This window comes from Eurypyga helias, unplaced genomic scaffold (assembly GCF_000690775.1).
Source record: "Eurypyga helias isolate BGI_N326 unplaced genomic scaffold, ASM69077v1 scaffold4213, whole genome shotgun sequence".
Lineage (NCBI taxonomy): Eukaryota > Metazoa > Chordata > Aves > Eurypygiformes > Eurypygidae > Eurypyga > Eurypyga helias.
The window spans coordinates 55640-76505 of record NW_010241839.1 but is presented as its reverse complement, the minus strand read 5'-3'; the positions used below and the strand labels follow the sequence as shown (position 1 = coordinate 76505).

Below are 20866 nucleotides of genomic sequence, written 5' to 3'. Positions count from 1 at the left end.
AATCAATCTATATAAAGCATAACAACAGTTCTATATACTTCAGCTGTCTAAATATCATCTCAGTAGCTTTCATTCAAGTAGCAATTGTAGTCAGATTATATCTATGATAAGTAAATAATTAATTCATTACCCTTGGAGTGCTTACATTCTAAAATCTAACACAGTGATGCTGCATTAAAGGCAGTAGGGATTTTGGGTTTGAGTGGTTTTATTTTAAATTATTTTAAAACCTGAAGAAAATATATAAATAATTATATATAGATTGGAGGTTATTTAATTGAGTCTTAGATGTATACAAGTCCACAAACAAGTAGTAGAAGCATCGTATAACTGAATGACGAGTAACAAGAGCAAGTCATGATGAGCAGAAACCAACCTCCCCCAGAAAAGTATACTCAAGAAAAATGAAGCCATTGAAAAGTCAGTATCCTCTTGCAAGTAAAATTAAGGAAGAAAATTAGGAGAATATTAAAACAATGAATAAAATTAATCAATCAATTAAATGGAATTAACATTATGCTGAACACAGAAAAGCTTGATCTGGGGAGGTTTTGACACTTGACGAAGGCAGCAACTATGCAAGCTAAGGCTTCAGACACAAGTTAGGTTATCCTGTTTGCATAAAGATAAGCCTCAAGAAGCCATATACCTCAAAACTATTCATTTTAGGCAATAAAACTGAAGCACTGTCAGAAATGAGGTGCTTGAACAAATTGAAAAATTAAGAAGCAACAGGAAAGAACAAGATAGAGTTCATCTAAGGATGCTGAAGGAACTTAAGCATGAATTGTCTGAGCTGATAAAAATAGATACTCCTTTACTAGCATTAGTTATTCATCAGCTAATTGAAGGGTAGCAAATACGCTTTTTCTTAAATCGGTTCACAGAAATCATGATAGCTGGTTTAGTGCTCTGCCTGTCAGTGTATAGCTTGTCAAGCAGAAGCTATCATTTCTAAATCAGTAGGTGATACTGTACCCTGGGAATACTGAGGTGACATTCTCCCTTCTGCAGATCAGGCAACTCATCGACATCAAACCCAGAACCATCTTTATACCACTTGAAAACTGTCTCCTTCTTTGTGTTCGCAACCTGTAAAACAGAAAAGGCACATAAACCTGGCAGTGTCCTGAAGAAAAGTACAGTCACACATGTACTTTCAACATAAGACAATTTTTTTATAACACATTTCAAATAAAGCTGAGTGAAAAAAGCAATTTCAACCAAGTCCTGCTAAGCAAATCTTAGGCCTATGATATTTATTTGCAGCACAGAACTGGTCCGAAGTATACAGCTTAAAGATTCAGAGCCTTGTCAAATCTTTAAATCCTGCCAAATCCTGTCAATCTCTTCCCTTAAAGGGTCTTTCACCCTTGCTATGTGGTTGTAGTTTGTCTAGAGGTATCTGTGAGAAATATATTTGAAATTTGAGCTGCTGAAGTCTCCTTTATCTTTTTGTGTTTTCCATGTGTCTCCAGAGAGGTGTAACACAGAATGTAGTCTCTATCTTGAGAGTCTTCAGCCAATTTGCAGATTTATCCCAGTTGCCTAAGCACTGTCTTTCAGGGCTAAACTGCAGAGAGCAATTGAAAGTACTATGCTGAAAGCATTTGTGACTTCAAAATTGCAAGCTGCACCAGAAATCCTTCTTTTCTATTACATTGTGTCCTGTGGGAAGTACAAAGCCTTGAGGAATCCTACAAATTGCAGTCTCTCCCAACACAAAGGGGCTGAACTACGTAGTGCAAATGCAGAGAAGTTGCTTAAAAGTCAGATTTTTGCTGTAGTAGCAGCAGCTTATCTAAGCAATGCATAAATAAACTACAGCTATACCTCAAGTGTTGCTATAATTTTCAAATATAAAGAGTGTATTGATGACACTTAAAATATTGCTAGATGAATGACCTCACACTGTGAATTCAAAGAAGCTTAAAGCACAGCTCTTTTTAGAAACCTTGGCAGTATATTTTATTTTTGTCTCTTTCAGAAAAATTATGGTATATCTGACATCAGTATCCCTATAGCCTTCTAAAAATCCCCAAAATGCAACAGTAGTTCCATGCGTAGCCTGAATTCTCAGTCAGTGTGGCTTTGGTAGAAGGACAGAGCTGGTAGGACATTTCTCAGTCCCCAGGCAGTTGCTTTAAAAAGCCTCCTTAAAAAAGAACTGAACAAATGGACAGAGGGCAGCCCAGAAGTTAACACAGTTCTGCAATGGTTTTCAAGTGGTTTGCTTGGAAGAAAAAAACATGCAGCAATTTCTAACCCTTTCACATTAGAGAAGTCATTCCAGAGATGAACAGCTCTATGAAAACTCTCTACAGAGGTGACTAGACAAATAGGAGGACCTCCTATACCGATTCCTGGACATGTCTATAAACCTGCTCAAGTTAATCACATATATTGCTGCTTAATAGCCAGTATGGTTGTTATGGATCTCTGACAAAGTATTTGAGATCACAACCTGGTCCAAAGCAATGCCTTGCTTGAGAAAAGTGAGCATCATTTTACATTTATCAGTAACTACAAAGTGGCTATTCCTGGAGTCATATGACATGAGTGGCAATTTTATTTGAACAAAGCCTAAAGGAACAAGCCTTTAATGCATTTTGACAATTTTTCATCAAAGACTGTTAGCACTCAATCTGACAATAAATAGACTGAGTTTCAGACACATGCAATTTGCAGTGCTGAAGTTATTTCATGTTGACATTCACTATGAAAAGTTACCTTTTTCTCTGTTTAGCCACACACCAAAAATCTTGCTTTTAACAGACACAGTACAAATAAGTGTCAAAGTTATGCAAGAACAGGTAGCTTCTGAACATTCTGAATTTTAGAGGTACTTAAAAATTATAGTAGATGCTGGCATATAAAGAAAAATAAACACACAGTAAAAAGCAGATCCCATCAAATTATCTTTCAGATGGACAAACACATCCCACTGGCATGCAGGGAGAAAAACCAAGAACAAGGTCATCAATCCCAGCTATTAGAAAACTAAATACTAAGTCAATCAGGTCCAACCGCATAGAAAATAAGTGGCACATGAGGTAACGTATTACTTTTGATATACCCTAACACAATGCATATTTGTTCATTATTACTGTTATAGACCTGAATCATACGGTCAGTCCTCTGCCCTACACAAGCTTCTTGTTGACCTGGTTTCCTAACTCTCCTATTTCATGCCATGGCCTTTGAGAAAGTCAAGGTCTGCTGGTTTTAGAGTTGGGATAGGGTTAATTTTCTTCATAGTAGCTAGTATGAGGGTATATTTTGAGATTATTGACAACACTAAAGTTTTTAGTTGTTGTTAAGGAATGTTTATACCAAGTCAAGTTTCAGTTTCTGATACTGTAACTGCATTCCCAGCTGCTTCTTTACAAGAATCTGTGAAGGAGGGACAGCCCAGATAGCTGATCCAAACTGATCAAAAGGACGTTTCATAGAATCACAGAATGGTTTGGGTTAGAAGGGACCTTAAAGACCATCTAGTTCCAACCCCCCTGCCATGGGCAGGGACACCTTCCACTAGACCAGGTTGCTCAAATGTCACGCCCAGTATATAAACTGGGGAAGCGGGTGGGGTGAGCAAGTATCTGCGTGACACTAGACCAGGTTGCTCAAATGTCATGCCCAGTATATAAACTGGGGAAGTTGGCTGGGGAGCGGGTGGGGTGAGCAAGTATCTGGGTGGTACTTGATTGCTTACTGGGGCTAAACCACAACATAAGGCAAAAAGCCCTCTCTCACATGTACTTCTTTCACATTATCCCAGGTTCTTTCAAGAGTTAAAAACAACCATGACAATATTTTTTTTCACAGAAGCACTGAACAGAGCTTAGAAGAGATCTGGGTGAAGTGTTATGATATGGCCTGGAGAGGCAGAGATGGTTCCGTGGATACTTTTATTGCCACAGAAACAGCCCAGGGCAGCCACACTTCTAACCTGAATGTCAGGTATCTGAAGTTGGTAGGACAAACCCAGGCTTTACTTTTCAAATTTTTCCTATGTACAAATATCAGTTAAACAGGCATAAACAACAGTACCACGTGAACCTAATGGGCAGTCACATGCTAACAGTAACAAACATTGTAAGGTCAATGGCATAGTTAAAATGATGAGTGTGCAAACAGCCCACATCCTAGATTTCATTTACATAAAATGTTCTGACCTTATGAACAAAAAATACACTGGTGAAAAGCATATAATCAGACACTCAGCCTTTCACAGTTTCAGTGGTATAAACAGTCTCAACAGTCAAAGAAAAGAAGGATAATTTCAGATTAATTTGTAGAGAATTAACAGCGGTATAACTGGTTCAGCAACATTTAATTCCCCATGTGAATAAAAGGATAAGCAGGGTTCATGCCTGAGGCAAATGCATGTCAAGATTATAAAGTACTCCAGCCATGCAGCTCACTACCAGCAATGGTTCTGTGTTAGCTAATGAGTGTTGAGCCCTAAAACGAGGGCAGACAGAATGGCAGCTTAACCACTGAGGTCACTTCTACTGAGAATAAGTGGATGTTAAAGGTCTCCTAATTAATGAGCAGAAAAAAAAAGAAGGGAAAAAGTCCCACAAATGTGCAATGTAAATTGCTCATAATGAATGATTCAAGTTAGTCTAATTAAAAGCCTAAAACTTATTCAAAGTGGAGAAAATTAATACAAAATAGTCCATATTACAGAAAAAGGCAATGAAGAACAGTATGATGCCTGTTGAATTCAATTAATTTAGTTATTCAGACCTCTAATTAGTCACTCTGGAAGAGCAACAAAAATGAAAATATTCAGTTTAGAATAGCATATAAAGATGTTAATAGCAGATGTTAACAGCAGAAGTTACCCTGAATACCATGCACTTAGCATTAGTTAAAATGCAAAAGTCATTAGCCAAATGTAACAAAGATAATGTTTTATAACTTTAATTCTAGAAGCTTTTGTTACATGTTTGGTTACAGTTGACTAAACAGAAGCTTTGGTAGGGGAACCTCCAAATCAGAAAATGGTGAGGAAAGAGTTTGAACTCTGGCTTATTGTGACTATTTTTTGAGGAAGGTAGAAGGACCATTAAGGGGTGAATATTTTGTTTAAATTATTTTTATGGCTTAAATTATCATAAAGTATTAGATCACCTAGTACACTGAGAAATGTTCTGTAATTTTCTTTGTTTTAATGATGACTACTACTGAAGAATAGAAAGTCGGAAATTTTATTTTAAATATTTCTAAATAATAAAATGCTTTTATATTAAACTTTTAATTTTAAAAATGTCAGAATATAATCCTCAATTTTTAATCAACAGATTCTAACAAATTATTTCAAGTCTATTACCTCACCTTACAAGCAAGTAAAACTTCACATTCCTCTGTAACTTGCCAATACAAAAACTCTGAGAAGTGAGGACCTAAGAAACAAAATTGTTTTAAAGCACATGTTATACAATGAAGAGTATCAGGAAGGAAGGAAGGAAGGAAGGAAGGAAGGGAGGAAAATTATATTATTACATCCTTACACTAGGACAATAAGAGACAACTCCTGAACTACCCATGCACTAGAAGGAAAATCCTGCAGATTTTGCCGTATTGATCCAGCTATCTACAGTACAGTTTATAAACTCGAGCTTCATTTTGTTAGTATAATTTATTCATGTGTATTACAAAAATTTAAATTACAAAATTTAAAACGTTGAGTGACACAAATTAGGTTACTAAATACGTTTATGCCCAATTGCAAACTAAGCACAGGAAAGAAACAGTGTAGCTACAAACAAGTGTACAAATCATGTATTTAATGCAAAGGGAACTGGAGAACAAACAACTGTATCCAAGCAACCAATTAATTGTTCAAAGCAAAAATCCCATACCAGACATTATTTTTCCAGATTATATGAATTTTAAAAAAACAAATAAAGATTGCAAGTAGAACAGGAATTATTCCTTTTACCCACTGAGGTTCCAATCCTGCAAATACATACATCCCTTAAGCTAATTTACTAACATATATAGCCACTTTAAAGTTTCTGTGGTTATTCATGTCAGTAAATTTATATGTTTTAGTGTCTTCTGGATCAGGGTCTATAATTGCAATATCCAGGTCTGGGAAGCTGTGAAGTCCCAAACTTTCACTTAAATTGTTAAGAACTGAAAGATCTTGTGAGTTTATGCAAGTGGTATAATTTCTTTCCTAAATCTATTTACAAACAGAAATCCCTCCCCCACAAAAAAAAAAAAAAAAAAAAATTACACTGCTTATGTGGAGAATATTACCTAAGCTATTTAGAATAAATGCTTTTAATCATATACTGTTGCTTTCATCCTAAAAAGCCATGTGCTTGCTGAGTAGAAATTACAAACTTCTCAAACTTCTTTTTTAAAGGATTTTACAGCAATAAGATTCTGAATTAGGTATCCAATAGTAATTCGTACTTCCAGTTGCAGATAATATTGATAAAAAGTATATAACAAACTCTGTAACTGTACAACAACTACACAACAAATATACATTTAGTTCTTGGAATTTTGCCTGGACAGATACCTCAGAATCAGGTTTTTAATCTTCTTTGTCTGACACTACGCTGTCTACTCTACTGTCAATTATACTGAGGGGACAATTTGTATGTTTAAAACTAAACATGCCAAAATGTTTTGTTGGATCAGAGCCTGCAGTAGGCACACTTCTCATGAATGTTGAGCAAAGATAACCTCTTGTAAAGACTCCCACTTTATTTCTCTGCTTAGTGAAAATTCTGTCACAACTTGCATGTATCATAGGAAAATGTTGAAAAATAACACCAAGGCCTCAGCGTCTCCTCAGGCTGATAAATACACTCATCCTCTAATGAAATCAATGGAAGTTGGAAGCACTTAGTATTCACCAGGGATGCATCATTACCAAGAAACTGTGCCTAAAGCACTAATCTACTCTGTCTTACCTTGCTTCCTGAGAAATTCCTTTCGCTGGAGCTCAGACTCAGCCAATACTGCCTTGAATGCTAAATTTTAGAAGAGGTGAATGAAAAATGAGTTAGTCACAAGATTATTCAAAGAATAATTGAAGTTCATTTCTTCATCAGAGTCAAAGTTTCAATGCTCCAGTGAACATACCATCTCCAATGAGAACTAATGAAGACTGGTTCTTGGCTTTCCCATCTTGAATCTGTACTGTGTAGGTACCTTCATTGTCAATTGTAAATCTGTCCATCACCATTTCTATAATGCCATTTGCACGGTCACAATTTATTTTATGCCTCTGAAACAAACAAGTAATAACTTTAGTATAGTATAAATTACTTATGATTCCCTATTGAATTTATCATGTTTTATATCCCTGCCTCAACACTAAATCTTTTTCATGTCCTTTTAATTTTAAACTATGGAAACAGGACTGTGTTTGTATTTACTGTTGTACAAAAAGATCGCAGTGGTGACAGAAACTTCTGTGTGCGGCTGCATTTGGAATCCTGAAGTCACTGTAATACAGCTGGTTTGGATTTAAAAATAATAATTTACACACTATGCATGTTTGAAGAAAAACCTACACAGCCAGCTTTTAGCTGCATTACAGCTTCTAGTTCAACAAGGGGTTTTGTTAGGCTGAAGCACTTTCCCAGCAGAGTCCAGAAATAGCTGGAAGTAATATGTTTGTAGACATAAATGTGCATCTCCAAATAAATCCATCACAACAAATCCGAGAAGTCATCACTACTAAATATCTCTAAGACATATGTGGCAGCTTGATTCTGGATCTTATTTCTCACTACAAAAAAGTTTATGTAGGAAGGGTCATCTAATATTTGTTATTCTTTTCAAAGAACATTAAAGTGCAAGACCATGAGAACAGTAACATGTGCAAAACCAACAAAACCTCTGGGAACCAGAAAGATCAACCAAGTCCAGCAAAAGAGAATTAGAATTCTGTCAAAACTTCTAGTTACCTACTAAAGAGCTTCCAGAATACCTAAAACACTAAATATGTACTTGAACTCTAAGTTAAATATGCTTTTCACTATTTGCGTCCTTTTTGTGTTTGCTTTCTATTAAATATTCCAGAAAGATAAATTAATGTCAGGCATCATCAAGGAAACAGAAAATTGCAAGCAAATATTGAACAATACTTGCAAAATATGTGTTTCAAATATGCAGGTGCTATTTTAGATACAACCTTTTCACTAAGTAATACCCCCCTTTCATTCAAGGAGTAATGACCATGAAGAATGTACAACCTACTAACAGTGATGTTTTAATCTCAGTTAACAAATTCCTAAAAGAAAAATAAACATTATCCACAGAAGTTACTTGGGGATTACTTTTAGGTAACCAATGTGGCCAAGGATACCATACACAAACTTTTCAGTTTGTGATGGGACAGAAAAGTAAATGTCACCATCTAGAAGGAGTTATATGTAGTAAATTATTATAGACCCTGTTACTGCCAAAAGGACACATGTTGCCTTATAAGCAGAATGTTTTGATTAACCTTCTTATTGAAATACAAAACTAGAAAGGTACCTAAAGCCACAGCTAGATGAAGTTTAAGAAAGGGGAAGAAAGAAGGAAGATTTTAAAAGCTAGTAAAAATATCACTTATTAAATTCTCTGGAACCACTTCTTTAAGTGGAAGAACATTGAAGTACTGATCGAAAATGGGTAGGGATGAACCCACAGATATATCTGCTTTAGTTTTGAGGCACACATCATGAACCGATTCACTGTTGGATGGACAGCAAGCTTGGAAGAATAGTGTAGAGTAGCCAAGATGTTTGCCATTCATTACTGGTACTTTCAAATGTATAAATAGTACTAGTCTAACGGTGTAACTGAAGAATGAGGAAAGAGATAATAGAAATAACAAAACAGTAGCCAACAGATTGATTATGGAATCATACAACTGTAGAATGGTTTGTGTTGGAAGGTACCTTAAAAAATCATCTAGTTCCAATACCCCTGACATGGCTAGGGACACCTTCCACTAGGTCCTGGCCTTCATAATTTTCAGGGAGGAGGCATCTACAACTTCTCTGAGTAACCTGTTGCAGTGTCCCACTACCCTCACTGTGAAGAATTTCTTCCTTTTATCTAATGTAAATCTACCCTCTTTTAGTTTAAATCCATCACCCCTTGTCCTACCACTACCTGGCCTTGTAAAAGGTCCCCCTCCAGCTTTCTTGTAGGCCCCTTCAGGTACTGGAATGCTGCTCTAAAGCCTCCATGGAGCCCTCTCAAATATGATGTATAGTGGTTTAGCCACTTCATCTACCAGTTCCCTCAGGACCCATGGATGCATCTTGTCAGGTTCAGTGGACTTGTGCACCTTCAGGTTCCTTAGACGTTCTCAAACCTGGTCTTCTCCTACAGCAGGAGATTTTCCATTCTCCCAGTCCCTGCCTTTCCTTCTGCAACTTGGGCAGTGTGAGCTGAGCACTTGCCAGTGTAGTCTGAGGCAGTGTCATTGAATACCTCAGCCTTCTCCACAACCCAGGTAAACAAATCTCTTGTTTCCTTCTGGAAAGGACCCACATTTTCCCTAGTCTTTTTTTAATCACTGATGTACCTATAGAAGCATTTACTGTTGCCCTTGATCTCCCTGGTCAGATTCAATTCTATCAGGCTTTTCTAACCTGATCCCTGGCTGCTCGGACAATTTCTTTATATTCCTCCCAAGCTTACAGTCCTTGCTTCCACCCTCTGTAGTGTTCCTTCTTGTGTTTGAGGTTGTCCAGGAGCTACTTGTTCATACAGGCAGTCCTCCTTTTTGCCTGACTACCACTTTGTTGGAATGTGGAGCTCCTGTTCTTGGAGGAAGTGATCCTTGAATATCAAGCAGCTTTCTTGGGCCCCTCTTCCCTCCAGGGCTTCATCCCATGGAACTCTGCCAAGCAGATCCCTGGAGGATCTACTGAAGTCCAGGACAGGGAGCTTATTGTGTGCCTTCCTTGCTGCCCTAAGTATCTTTAACTCCAGCATTTCACGGTCACTGTAGCCAAGGCTGCCCTTGAGTTTTCACATTACCCACCAGCCCTTCCTTGCTGGCAAGAAGCCCTTCCTTGCTGGCACCCCAGCTCATCAGCTCCTCTATCACTTGGAGTAGGAAGTTATCATCCACACATTACAGGAACCTCCTGGTTATAGCCTAGCCTTCTGTGTTGTCCCTCCAACAGATATCAGGGTGACTAAAGTTCTCCATGAGGACCAGGGCTTGGGAATGTGAGGCTGTTCCTGTCTGTCTCTAGAGGACCTTATCTGCTCTGTCTTCCTGGTTGGGCACCCTGTAGCAGATGCCCATGGTAAAGTCACCTGTTCCTGTTCTCCCTTTAACCCTGACCCATAAGGTCTCAGTCAACTCCTCATCCATCTCCAGGTGGAGTTCCATGCACTCCAGCTGGTCACTGACATAGAGGGTGACACCCCCTCTTTGTCTCCCCTGCCTGTCCTTCCTGAAGAGCCTGTATCCTTCCATTTCATTACTCCAGTCATAGCAGCCATCCTACTACACCTCCATGATGCCAGTGACAATTTGTTAAATAATTTAGAACGAAGAGACTGAGGTATAACATTTATATAAAATAACAGGGGAAAATGTTCATATAATTTGGATATGCACTTTCTCATATATAGTTCAAAGAAATTGTGTCAAATAATAAGACAAGACTTAATCAGGAAATTAAGTGGAAAAATTACTTATGCAAGAGTTCATCCATAAGAATTGAGGAGATAGGCCAGGTAGGTTAAAAAGAGAAGTTATAAACTTCACCAAACTATCAGAATGTGCAAATTCAAATTCTTGCTTGCAGTGTCCTGCCCACAGAGGTCAAGGAGAACACTTGAATTTATTTCATGAGTTCTCAGGCAGAATGTTAAACTGAGATTTGCCAAAAGCAGAAAAAGAAGAAGAGATGTATGTTTGAATCTGATCCTTTGTCACATTTCTTCTTTTTTTTCTTCTTTTTTTTTTTTTATTTCTTGCTTTTGGGTAAAGAAAAAAAATTATATATTAAAACGGCAGGTTATCAAATGAGGCCCAGTTCATTCCATTCACAGATTATTTTGAAATCTTACTGAAACCATTCTCTGTTAGGACCTAGAAGGAAAAATTTATCACTTCAGCCAATGTCAAGAATCAGGCTACAATTCACCAGCATAACGGTCTATTGAACATGTTCAGTGACTGTAGCCCAGTCTCCAGGCAGGTTTTAGAGTGTAATTAGGCTTCTAACTATTGCCATTATGCAGCAAGATGAAGTTCAATGATTTTATGGGCACCATAAATACTAGGCTTTTATGTGACTTTCCACAAAAATATCATCAGTCTCCAAACGTAAATGTCACCTGTGGGTTACTAATTAAAGAGGTGAAATAATGCAGCTCCACTTCAAGACTCTCTCTGATGTCAACACTTCCAAAACATATGCAAACTAAAAATAGCTGGTTCTGTTCCACTAACACTGCCAAGACAGAATATTGTCATTTCAATACATCCTAGTCACTAATATTCACGTTTCATTGCTATAGTTTATTACTTATTAAAGTAAGAAAAGCAGAGAAGTATTTTATGCAGAAATGCTTCTTCTTCCACTTGTCAATATGTAATTAAAGTAAATGCTCTTTGCTTTTCTATGGTATAAAAGTGCTGATAAGCTTCTCTGGCAAAACCAGGCTTTGGATCCTCAGGAATAAAATGAACCTTTCAAACAGCTGCACTGGAGGTGGATTCCTCACAGGAAAAGATATTTCTAGTGCTGTACTTTATGCCCAGTAGATGACCCATACTCCAGTCCTGCAAAGGCATGACCTTGTTTTTTCTCAGCCCAATATGAACAATCTTTTATGTCCTTTTCTATGAAAGGTCTTCCTTGAGCTATAAAAACGCATGAAGCTAGTGGCCTGCTCTTTCATCTCCACATAACCATTCAGTGCCCATTTGATGTGTAAGCCAAAATTAACAAAAAAAAAAAACAAACCCCCCCCAAAAAAAAAGAAGAGTAAGACACCATCTAGAAGTTTTATATCTATGATCATTGTTGCATTGCTAAGTGCATCTCACAATATATGTAAAACCAGTAACAGTAGCCTCACAGTGTCTCTGGGAACAGCATGTCTTGCTGGTTTGGAGTCCAAAACTGTACCTGAAGCAGCTTTGAGCTATTTTCCTAAAGTATTAGTATACTACTTAGAGTCAGATTTTTTTAATAGTGGTTTATGTCTAATTTCTTCTTCTGTTTGGCTGTTGGTTATTTAGCTACCCAAAATTAATACAGATTTAGGAGGGTTAAACCTTTCTCTCTTTCTTTTATTCTTGTTCTGGCATGAATAGGCTCAGTCTGCAATAGGAATTCTATACTGCAAAAGAGATTCAAGTTAAAGATTGGCATTCTTCTCAGGTATTATCAGACCTGAACAACATGGTTTTAAGCAATTATAAATTATAAAAATACAATACCTATTAATGCATAAAAGTTTATGAAACAAAATCACACATACATATAGTATATAGGGACATACGGAGATAGTTACTTACATCACTGTTTTCAACTTCTTTGTCATTAATAACAAATCTGAAAGTAGAATCTGGTGATAAGCTTTCAGCCTGAACCCAGAAACGAACTTCTCCTTTCTCAAGAACCTCATAAGCTAATTCTGATTTCAGAGGTATTGCTGCAGGAAAAAAAAAGCAATCAAAAGTCAGTAATGCATGAATACTTGTGAGAAAAAGGACTATTGTAGTAAAACATTAGTATCTCCCTATTATTTATAGAATGTTGAGTATAGAATAAATGTTATGCAAGGAAAAGATGTCTAATGCAGTCTTTGGCTGATTTTTAAATTAATTTCTGAAAAGGAGAAAAGAATTTACAGCTTATAGTTTGCACATTGTTTAAGAAATGGGCTAGTAGCAACTTATAATCTATTATCAAAGTTAAACTTCAAAATACTTTCAGCCAATGATGATTGTATTCAACACAAACTTCTAAATGAATGGAAGACAAGGAAGCAAGTTTTTCAATGAAAAATGAAGCTGCTGTTGTCTCAGGAAAAGCCTTTTTGGAAGTCCAGTCATTAGTATGCAATTGTATTTTTTCTACAAGTAATAAATAGATTCAGATCTTCAACTTACTTGGATTCTTTATTTCATTGCTTAATGCCATCAAACGTTCAAATTCTGAAATTAAGAAAAATACTCATATTTTAATTTATTCTGAAAAAAACAGTCAGAAAACAAGTGTCAAAAAAGGTGCATGTCAGCATCAGCAGGTAATCTCCTTAAGTCTTACATATGAAATACACAGCCCTCATCAGTAAATGGTGACTAAAAAATAATATTTAAGAAACCTAAAATTCTGATGCATGGATTTATCAAGTGTTTCTATTTCATACATTTTCATGCATACTCTCTTATGCAAAAATATCTAAACAAAGCATGAAGCCTGTTTTAAACTCTCTATGGAATTTGAATGAAAGGTGGGAGACAATATCTTTTAAGTAGTGTATGAGATTCCTTTATCTGCTGACCTCCTTTTTGTCACTGTAACTGAAAACCTTGTTTTACTGTGACAGGATACAAGATTGAGTGCAGGTTGGTTTGAAAAAGGTACAGAAAGTTCTATTTAGTGCAGTAAATCCTCATGGAGGCTGTGTGAGACACTAGAAATCACTTTGTTAGATTTTTCATATTAACCCTATTTATCATATTCATTACTAATAAAGATTTGGAAGATGAACATTACAGCCAATCCCAAATTTACAGATAATGTAAAGACCAGAGGAAATCCGCATGGATTTATAACATAGTTTATATTTTAGCAAAATTACATGAGAATTTATAGCATTTGAAGAAGTAAATGGGCAGTGGAATAATGGGTTTCAGGGCTAAGATACAAAATCTGACACTTGTGGAGGGAAAAGTGTAATTTTGAGTGACAAATACGACCGGGGAAGACATAGGCTGTGTGGTATGGGAAACACCTTCAGTGTCCTTCTACAAAAAAAAAAAGAAAAACAAACACCTTTGAAGGTAGGATTGACAGTGACAATACCTACAGACAGATTTCAGAGTGATGCTGAAAAACTAAGCCAAAGGGAAGTTCTCATGATCAGATGCATATCTGTCCTTTCCAACAGTATTCATGGGAAAATAAAAGTATTACAAGTTAACCTCCCTAGATGAAACAGATATTGGTACTGACTAAGAGTGCATAATAAATGGTCCATATCCTGGAGAACCATATTTTTTTGGCTGCACATGGATTTCTTCTCAATACCTTCTTTGAATGGGAGGTTTGACGTGGTTTGTATTGTGATAAATGTCTTGCCTACTATCAGACTCACACTCCGTCTCATCTTAGAAACACTCACCTCACCTTAGAAAGAAGGTAAGTAGAGGGATTTTCATGCTTAAGGAACTGTGCATAGCAATTGCAGCCTGTGAACTGGGAAAGCACCAAAGTAATTTTTGTGTTATTAGAAACAGCAAACTCTCCCTCTTTGCCTTTCACTGCAGCACCTCTCAATGGTAAATTGCAATTCCAATGAAACAAAATAGCTACAATAAAATAAATCAAAACTAATTAAATGTAAGCCAAGTGTTAATTTAACCCAATGTATTCAGATCTTGTTAAAGCAACATCCTTTTTCTCAGATTTTTCTGATTTTCTTACTGAGATTCTCTTCAACTCAGTTATATGAATCTATATCTAGACCCCCAACATCTGTCTCTATATTAGTCTCCTTGGTAAGCGGAAATCTGATGGTAGCTTTACAGCTAACAGAGAACCAATTATTGTAAGATATGAAAGGCTATAAAGTCAAAGAACAGCAAAAGTGACATACTAGAGAAAGAAATTCAGAAACAGTGAAAAAGCAACATTTTTAGACATTTAACTGAAATTATTTGCAAACGGATATTTGCAAACAGCATTATAATCCCAGCATAAAGAAAACAATTCTGATTTGGCATATTCTTTATCTTTTTTAAAAGAAAATATTGCCTTAAGTTATCCCAACTTCCATTACTGTGATAATCAGAAAAATAAGTAATCACACAAAGCCTATTGTGTGGTCATTTTTGGTTTTCCTTAATGCATATAAAAGAATGTGAGAATTGTGGGGTTGGTTCATTTCTTGGGCAATTTTTAAGTGCAATTAAGGTTATAAAATGAAAAAAGTCTTGAGATGGTAAGGACCTTACCTTCATCATCCATAACGAAGCTGGATGAAACCCCATCTGTGTCACTAACAGAGATCGAGTATGTTCCCAAGTCTGATTTATCAGGATTTTTGAAGTATAGCTTAGAACTAAAGTGATCAGCAAAGAAGGACATAATTAGCAGGGTTTCTCATTTTACTGAGATTTTTAACAGGACAAACTTCTAATATAATCTGATCAATGCATGACTTACTGATTTCCTTCTGTTTCAATCTTAAACTTATCAGAGTCATCAATCTCCTCATATGATTTACCCCACGCAAAATGAGATGCATCTGTAGCTTCTTTGCACTCAAAACCCAGGTAAATATTACCCTCTTCATCCACACCTGAAAAGATTTCTTTTGTTCCTGCAAAACAGGAATTAACTCAAATGTCAAGGCTGCATTTTTCTTTCAAGCTACAACTCAGAAATTACTAAAGGCCATGCAATTTTTTTCCCATCTTCAATAACAGATACTGATCTGATTTGCAGATCTTGAAGTATGTTTGTGTCATATGCTGACTCAGTATTGCATACTAGCAAGATTCTTACCCTACAAAAAAAAAAAAGGAATACTAAAAATTATAAATTCTTATTGAGAAAAAAAAATCTATCAAATGAATAGAAGATACGAAGAGTTTAAGTAAATTAATTCCATTATCCCTCTTGAAGATTTAATAAATGTGTTTTTATACTTCTTTTCACTCACAAAATATCACCTTTGATTATGAGAATAAAATCTAAAATAACTGATTATTAAATATTTTCTGTAGTACCTAAAGCAACAATCTTGACAGTACCTCAGTGTCCACATGATTTTTTTCCTTAAGTTTTAAGACTAAGAGCATCTTAACTCTTGTAATATTTATCTGTGCTACAACATCATATCAGATTGATTAAATTCACTTCTAAGTAGTTCAGTATTTTAGAAGCAGAGGAGATAAACCAGTTCATTACCTGGCCGTGCCTCAACAAGAACTGGTTCAGATATCTCAGATGACTTGCCTACCCCAGCATCATTCACTGCGCGAACTTTGAAAACATAGGTATGACCCTCATGTAAATCAGTGACCTTGAACAAGATAAAGAAGAAAGCCCATTAAAAAAACTATCTAAACTCTTTTCTTTACTTATATGGAGACATTAGCAGAAACCCAAGTTCAAATACACGTATTTGTTGCACTCAAACAGGTGTTTTTAGAACTCAGTTTTGGATTAACACTAATGAAAACATTACCTTAAAATAGCGCTTTGAAGAAGGTTTCTCATTAGCAGTGATCCAGTCTTCTGTATCTACTTCCTTATAGTCCACCAAATACCCAGTAATCGGACTTTTGCCTTCATACACAGGAGCTTTCCACAGAAGAACCAGTGATGTATTTCTAACTTCACAAACCATGAGATCATAGGCAGGACCTAAAATATTTTGAATATTGGAAGTTCAGTTCAATATAATAAATTTTTGCAAACTGGCCATATGGAGGACAAAAATGCACCACCTACATTTTGTTATGACTGTGTTTGCTTTCAAAAAATCTCATCCTTGACAATAAACCTGGTAAATGTGGTATTTAGGTCATTTTCTCCTCATGGCTGTATACAGCAATATCTGCATTATGCAGTGAGTGACATTAGTATTCTGAAGCATACGTTCTTAGCTAGATCTCAGTAGCTCCATTTTAAGGGAAAATTATTCATGTGGAAAATCCATTCAGTCTAAAATTTTCCAACAAGTAACAGAGGTTTCTTGCCTATTATTTAATTCAGCATCCCCACATATCAGTTGCTTCTCTGAACCTGACTCATTTTTTGGTGATATATATAAACCATGATCCTTCAGACTAGTCCAAAACCTACTGGCAGAGTGGACTTTGGATTAGGCTTCTTGTCCCCTGACAGAAGAATTTTTCATTGTGAAGTGGATAACAATAGCCAAGAAATTCTCAAGTGCATTTCTGTTAGGAGAACTATTTACACCAAAAACTTCCTGATGCTCTGTGGGTAAGCAAGAGTTCATACTTTTGAAGCTGTCAGGTTATGTTCTCCCTCCTATACTTGCCTTCTCCTTCACTTAAGTGTTCCAGTGTCATTCAATTTAACTTGTAGCATTTATTTTTTACTATACTCTTGATATTTATTTACCAGTAGACTGTAAAGGCATAATCACATCATTTTCCTACCATGGTAAAAACATCTGTGACAGAATACTGACATTCAGTCAAATTATGTAGCTGGAAGCTTGCTACTTGTGCTCCTGTGTTTTAATTTTAGAGTACAGAATCCTGAAACTTAGGGATTTTCTCAGTGTTGGCAGTTTCGCCTAATTCCAGATATTACTTTTCCCTATAGTATGTCTTACCATTTAAAATAAAGAACAGTAGAAAAACCTTACAAATCAGCCTCATTGACATTCCAGTCTACATAATGTTAACCAGTGGTGAATGAACATGAAATCTGTAAAGGCCAACATTCAGCAAATATACGGAAAAAATACAGTAAAATGTGTTTTGTGCATAGTGGATAAACACATTTCAGAAAAGAAACCTGTAAGTACTAATTGCACACCTTATGAGGATAAATATTAGATTTTTCATGGAAAGACTGTTATTTTCAAACAGCCTAAAGCCTTCTCTCAGGGCTTTTGAAAAATCCCAACCTAAATGTCTATATATCCACAGATAATTAAAACTCCACTGGCAGATGCACCTGCTAGAAATCTAGGCAGGAGAAGAAAGTGTGTATTGAAGTGTACTCTTTTCTGAGGATTCTGAGACCACAGACTTTGTTTTCTTTTTAAGTCCTGTAAAATAATTCATTAGATATCATTGCTAACTCACAGAGATACTTAAGACTCGAGTTCTGCAGAAGGATGAAATAATTATGGGCTCTGAGCAAGGAATCCATCACTCATGCTGGAAATCCTGCAAGGGGTTTTGGCCTTTCTAAGGAATCTTCCCTTCCATATAAAAAGGTGGAAGAATATTTCATTGACACTGAGAGTATATTGCAGTCACATTATGTTAGTTTTCAGTACCTTTAGTAAAACCTCTTTCTAGAGGCTGATTCCAAGATTCCACTCTTAAATCTCCATTATTTCTTTTCATTATTGCTAAGACATTGTTTAAAAACTTATTATAAAAAAAGGCTTGTGAAATATTTTAACAGATTTGTTGATTTGGGGAGGGAGGGGATGGGAGGATTATTTGTTTTTGGTGGTTTTTTAAGCAGGAAGAATGCAATATTCTCTGTTCAAGTAGCTTCATAATGAGAACAATGTAATCAGCCAAGGAGTAGAAAGGTCAGGTTGTTCATTATGAAAATGGAAATTTCACTCTCTTCATTTCCTGAAAGTGCCTTTTATTTTACTTCTTTATGTATCATTTAAAATGAAGGATAATCTTCACTAGGCACACACTAGGCAATTTCACTGATGTTTTGGAAACACTGTAGAGAGTACAAATCACATATTCTTTCTTTAAGGGAAATAATTGTTCCACTGATGATGCATTTATACTAAATATTACAAAATTATAAGAAAAATGTAATTAACATGAAGGGAATTAAGGTCAGAAGATTAAATATTTTGTTATTGACAGCCTTGCCATGTCATTAAATCCAGAAGGTAAGATTTATGAACTCTTTAGAGTTCATAAGATTTAGATGATTTAGAAAAAGTGGAGAACAACTCTCTGACAAGCAGTTTTGCAGAAAAGAATCTGTGCATTAAAAAACGCAAACTTGGAACTTAGCATAACTTTAATGTTTTGTGTTTTTTTTTAAAGGAAAATAGAAGAAAATTTGTAAGCAGGAAAATAATTTTAGGTCTGGAGTTACCATTTCTCTACTCAGCACTGAAAAATCTTTGTTTGAAATAATGTCTCCAGTTGGTGTGCTGCTATTCAAGACAGACATGAACCAACTAGAAAAATTTTAAAGAACAGCTAAAAATTGTTTATTTAGAGATAGGGAATATATGTTCTATGGGAAGGTTGCATGAACTTGATTTTGCCAACGCAAGGGGAAAATTAGGGGCACCTGACAAAGTCTTTAAGCACAATAAAAGCTGTTGCAAAGAGGAAAAGACTTAAGTCTTCTTCATGTCCTTGCTGGACAGGATAAGAAGCAAACAGGCTTAAATTTCAGGAAGAAAGATTCAGGAATATTAGAAATACTTTTAAACTGTAAGCATAATAAGATTAGGAATAAATTCTGTCCAAAGAACCTGGACTCTTTCATGGGTAGAAGTCTTTAAGGATGGATTAGAAAACTTCTGTCAATGAGATAGACATAGCTGACCCTGCATGTCACAAGCAGTTGAATTAGATGACATTTGAGACTCTTATCCTAATAAAAAATTCAATGACCTTACTGAACTATTTCTCATTCCAGGCAAGAATTACATTTTACATATACCATAGAATAGAAAACTGAAGTTTTCCTGTTGCCTTATGATAATTATGCCTTTTTGAAATTACTAAAAATCTCATAGTTTTACAAAACCAGATTTAGCAGTTGGATTTTTTTTTGTTTTTCTTTACTGAGAAAATAACTGCATGAACATTTAGACATGAAACAGATGTGTGTAGGTGTCAGACACCTCCTGAGGACATAAACAAGTATTAGAATGGATTTCTTAGTTGCACAGCAAAGCTCATGTCATAAATAGAATTCAATTTAACAACACAACAGTATTTTACAGCATTTTGGGGAAAAGAAGTTAGAAATATATTAAAGATATTTAAGTGGTAGATGCCTGTGTTTTCATTATGGGCCGTACTGTGACATGCTTTGTTTAGGCAAATCAGTGACAGCGGAGATAGCGTCAGCAAAACTGTTGCTCAGTCTGAGTGAGGGTGTTATAAAGTAAGCAGAATGGGCCTTCAAAAACCCTTTCAAGGTTTATTTACAGAACTCGAGCATTACAAACAGGAACCAACTCCCTAGATGTCTAACATTTAGCCACAAATTTATATGCTCACACATGATAGACTGAAGTTTAACCTTCTTTTGCCGGAGATCTTGAATTCACAATGCTTCTATTTAATATTTTTTACACAGTTAGCATTGCAATTAACAGTGTTCTGTTATGTATACGCTGCTAAATGACAGGCAACCTAAATACAGATTTGAGTACGAGCACACAGTCATTCCTACTCTATGTTTGTTAGTACATTTGTCCTAAAACCTGGATAATAATAATCATCATCATCTCTCAGGTAACACCTAGGTACAATCCACAAGAAACATTTGAATAAGGGCCCAGTAGTTGAGACTGGGAGACTTTAGCTATAAAGTTTGAGCTGCACTGTGTTATTTGCCTGTTTCGAGAAACAGGCCCCTGTTGTGTCATATTTATGACCAAAAACTCGAAGTCTGAAACTCCAAGAATATTCTTAATAGCCTGAAATTATGGTGCTGAAATGCCTATGTATTGTACAGGTGGTGAGCATGAAGTGGAGCTTGTATGGGCTGGGGGTGAAGAGCTGATAGAGATAAATAGACTAAAGGCTGAAGACTTTCTGTTCTGTACTCATGTGGCTGAAAAAGTAGACACACAGCAAGCCAAAGTAAAGGTCACACACTTCCCAGGACATTCAGTGCCATCAGTGGGGATTTGGACGTACCTTTTAACAGGAGATCTTGGAAGCAGTGACAACCTCAACAGGTAATATGGC

At 36.0% G+C, this 20866-nt stretch overlaps 1 protein-coding gene across 1 annotated transcript in view; it reads right to left on the bottom strand.

Moving 5' to 3' along the window:
* The window catches only part of MYOM2 (myomesin 2), a 72299-nt gene that overhangs the window by 11007 nt on the left and 40426 nt on the right, over window positions 1-20866 (bottom strand). Inside the window, exons 19-28 of the mRNA XM_010148881.1 lie at window positions 16429-16607; window positions 16149-16263; window positions 15402-15558; window positions 15191-15297; window positions 13121-13165; window positions 12524-12660; window positions 7114-7258; window positions 6942-7001; window positions 5347-5414; window positions 979-1092 (exon numbers count right to left, since the gene is read on the bottom strand). Coding sequence (XP_010147183.1) covers window positions 979-1092; window positions 5347-5414; window positions 6942-7001; window positions 7114-7258; window positions 12524-12660; window positions 13121-13165; window positions 15191-15297; window positions 15402-15558; window positions 16149-16263; window positions 16429-16607 — 1127 coding nt within the window. The remainder of the gene's footprint in view (window positions 1-978; window positions 1093-5346; window positions 5415-6941; window positions 7002-7113; window positions 7259-12523; window positions 12661-13120; window positions 13166-15190; window positions 15298-15401; window positions 15559-16148; window positions 16264-16428; window positions 16608-20866) is intronic.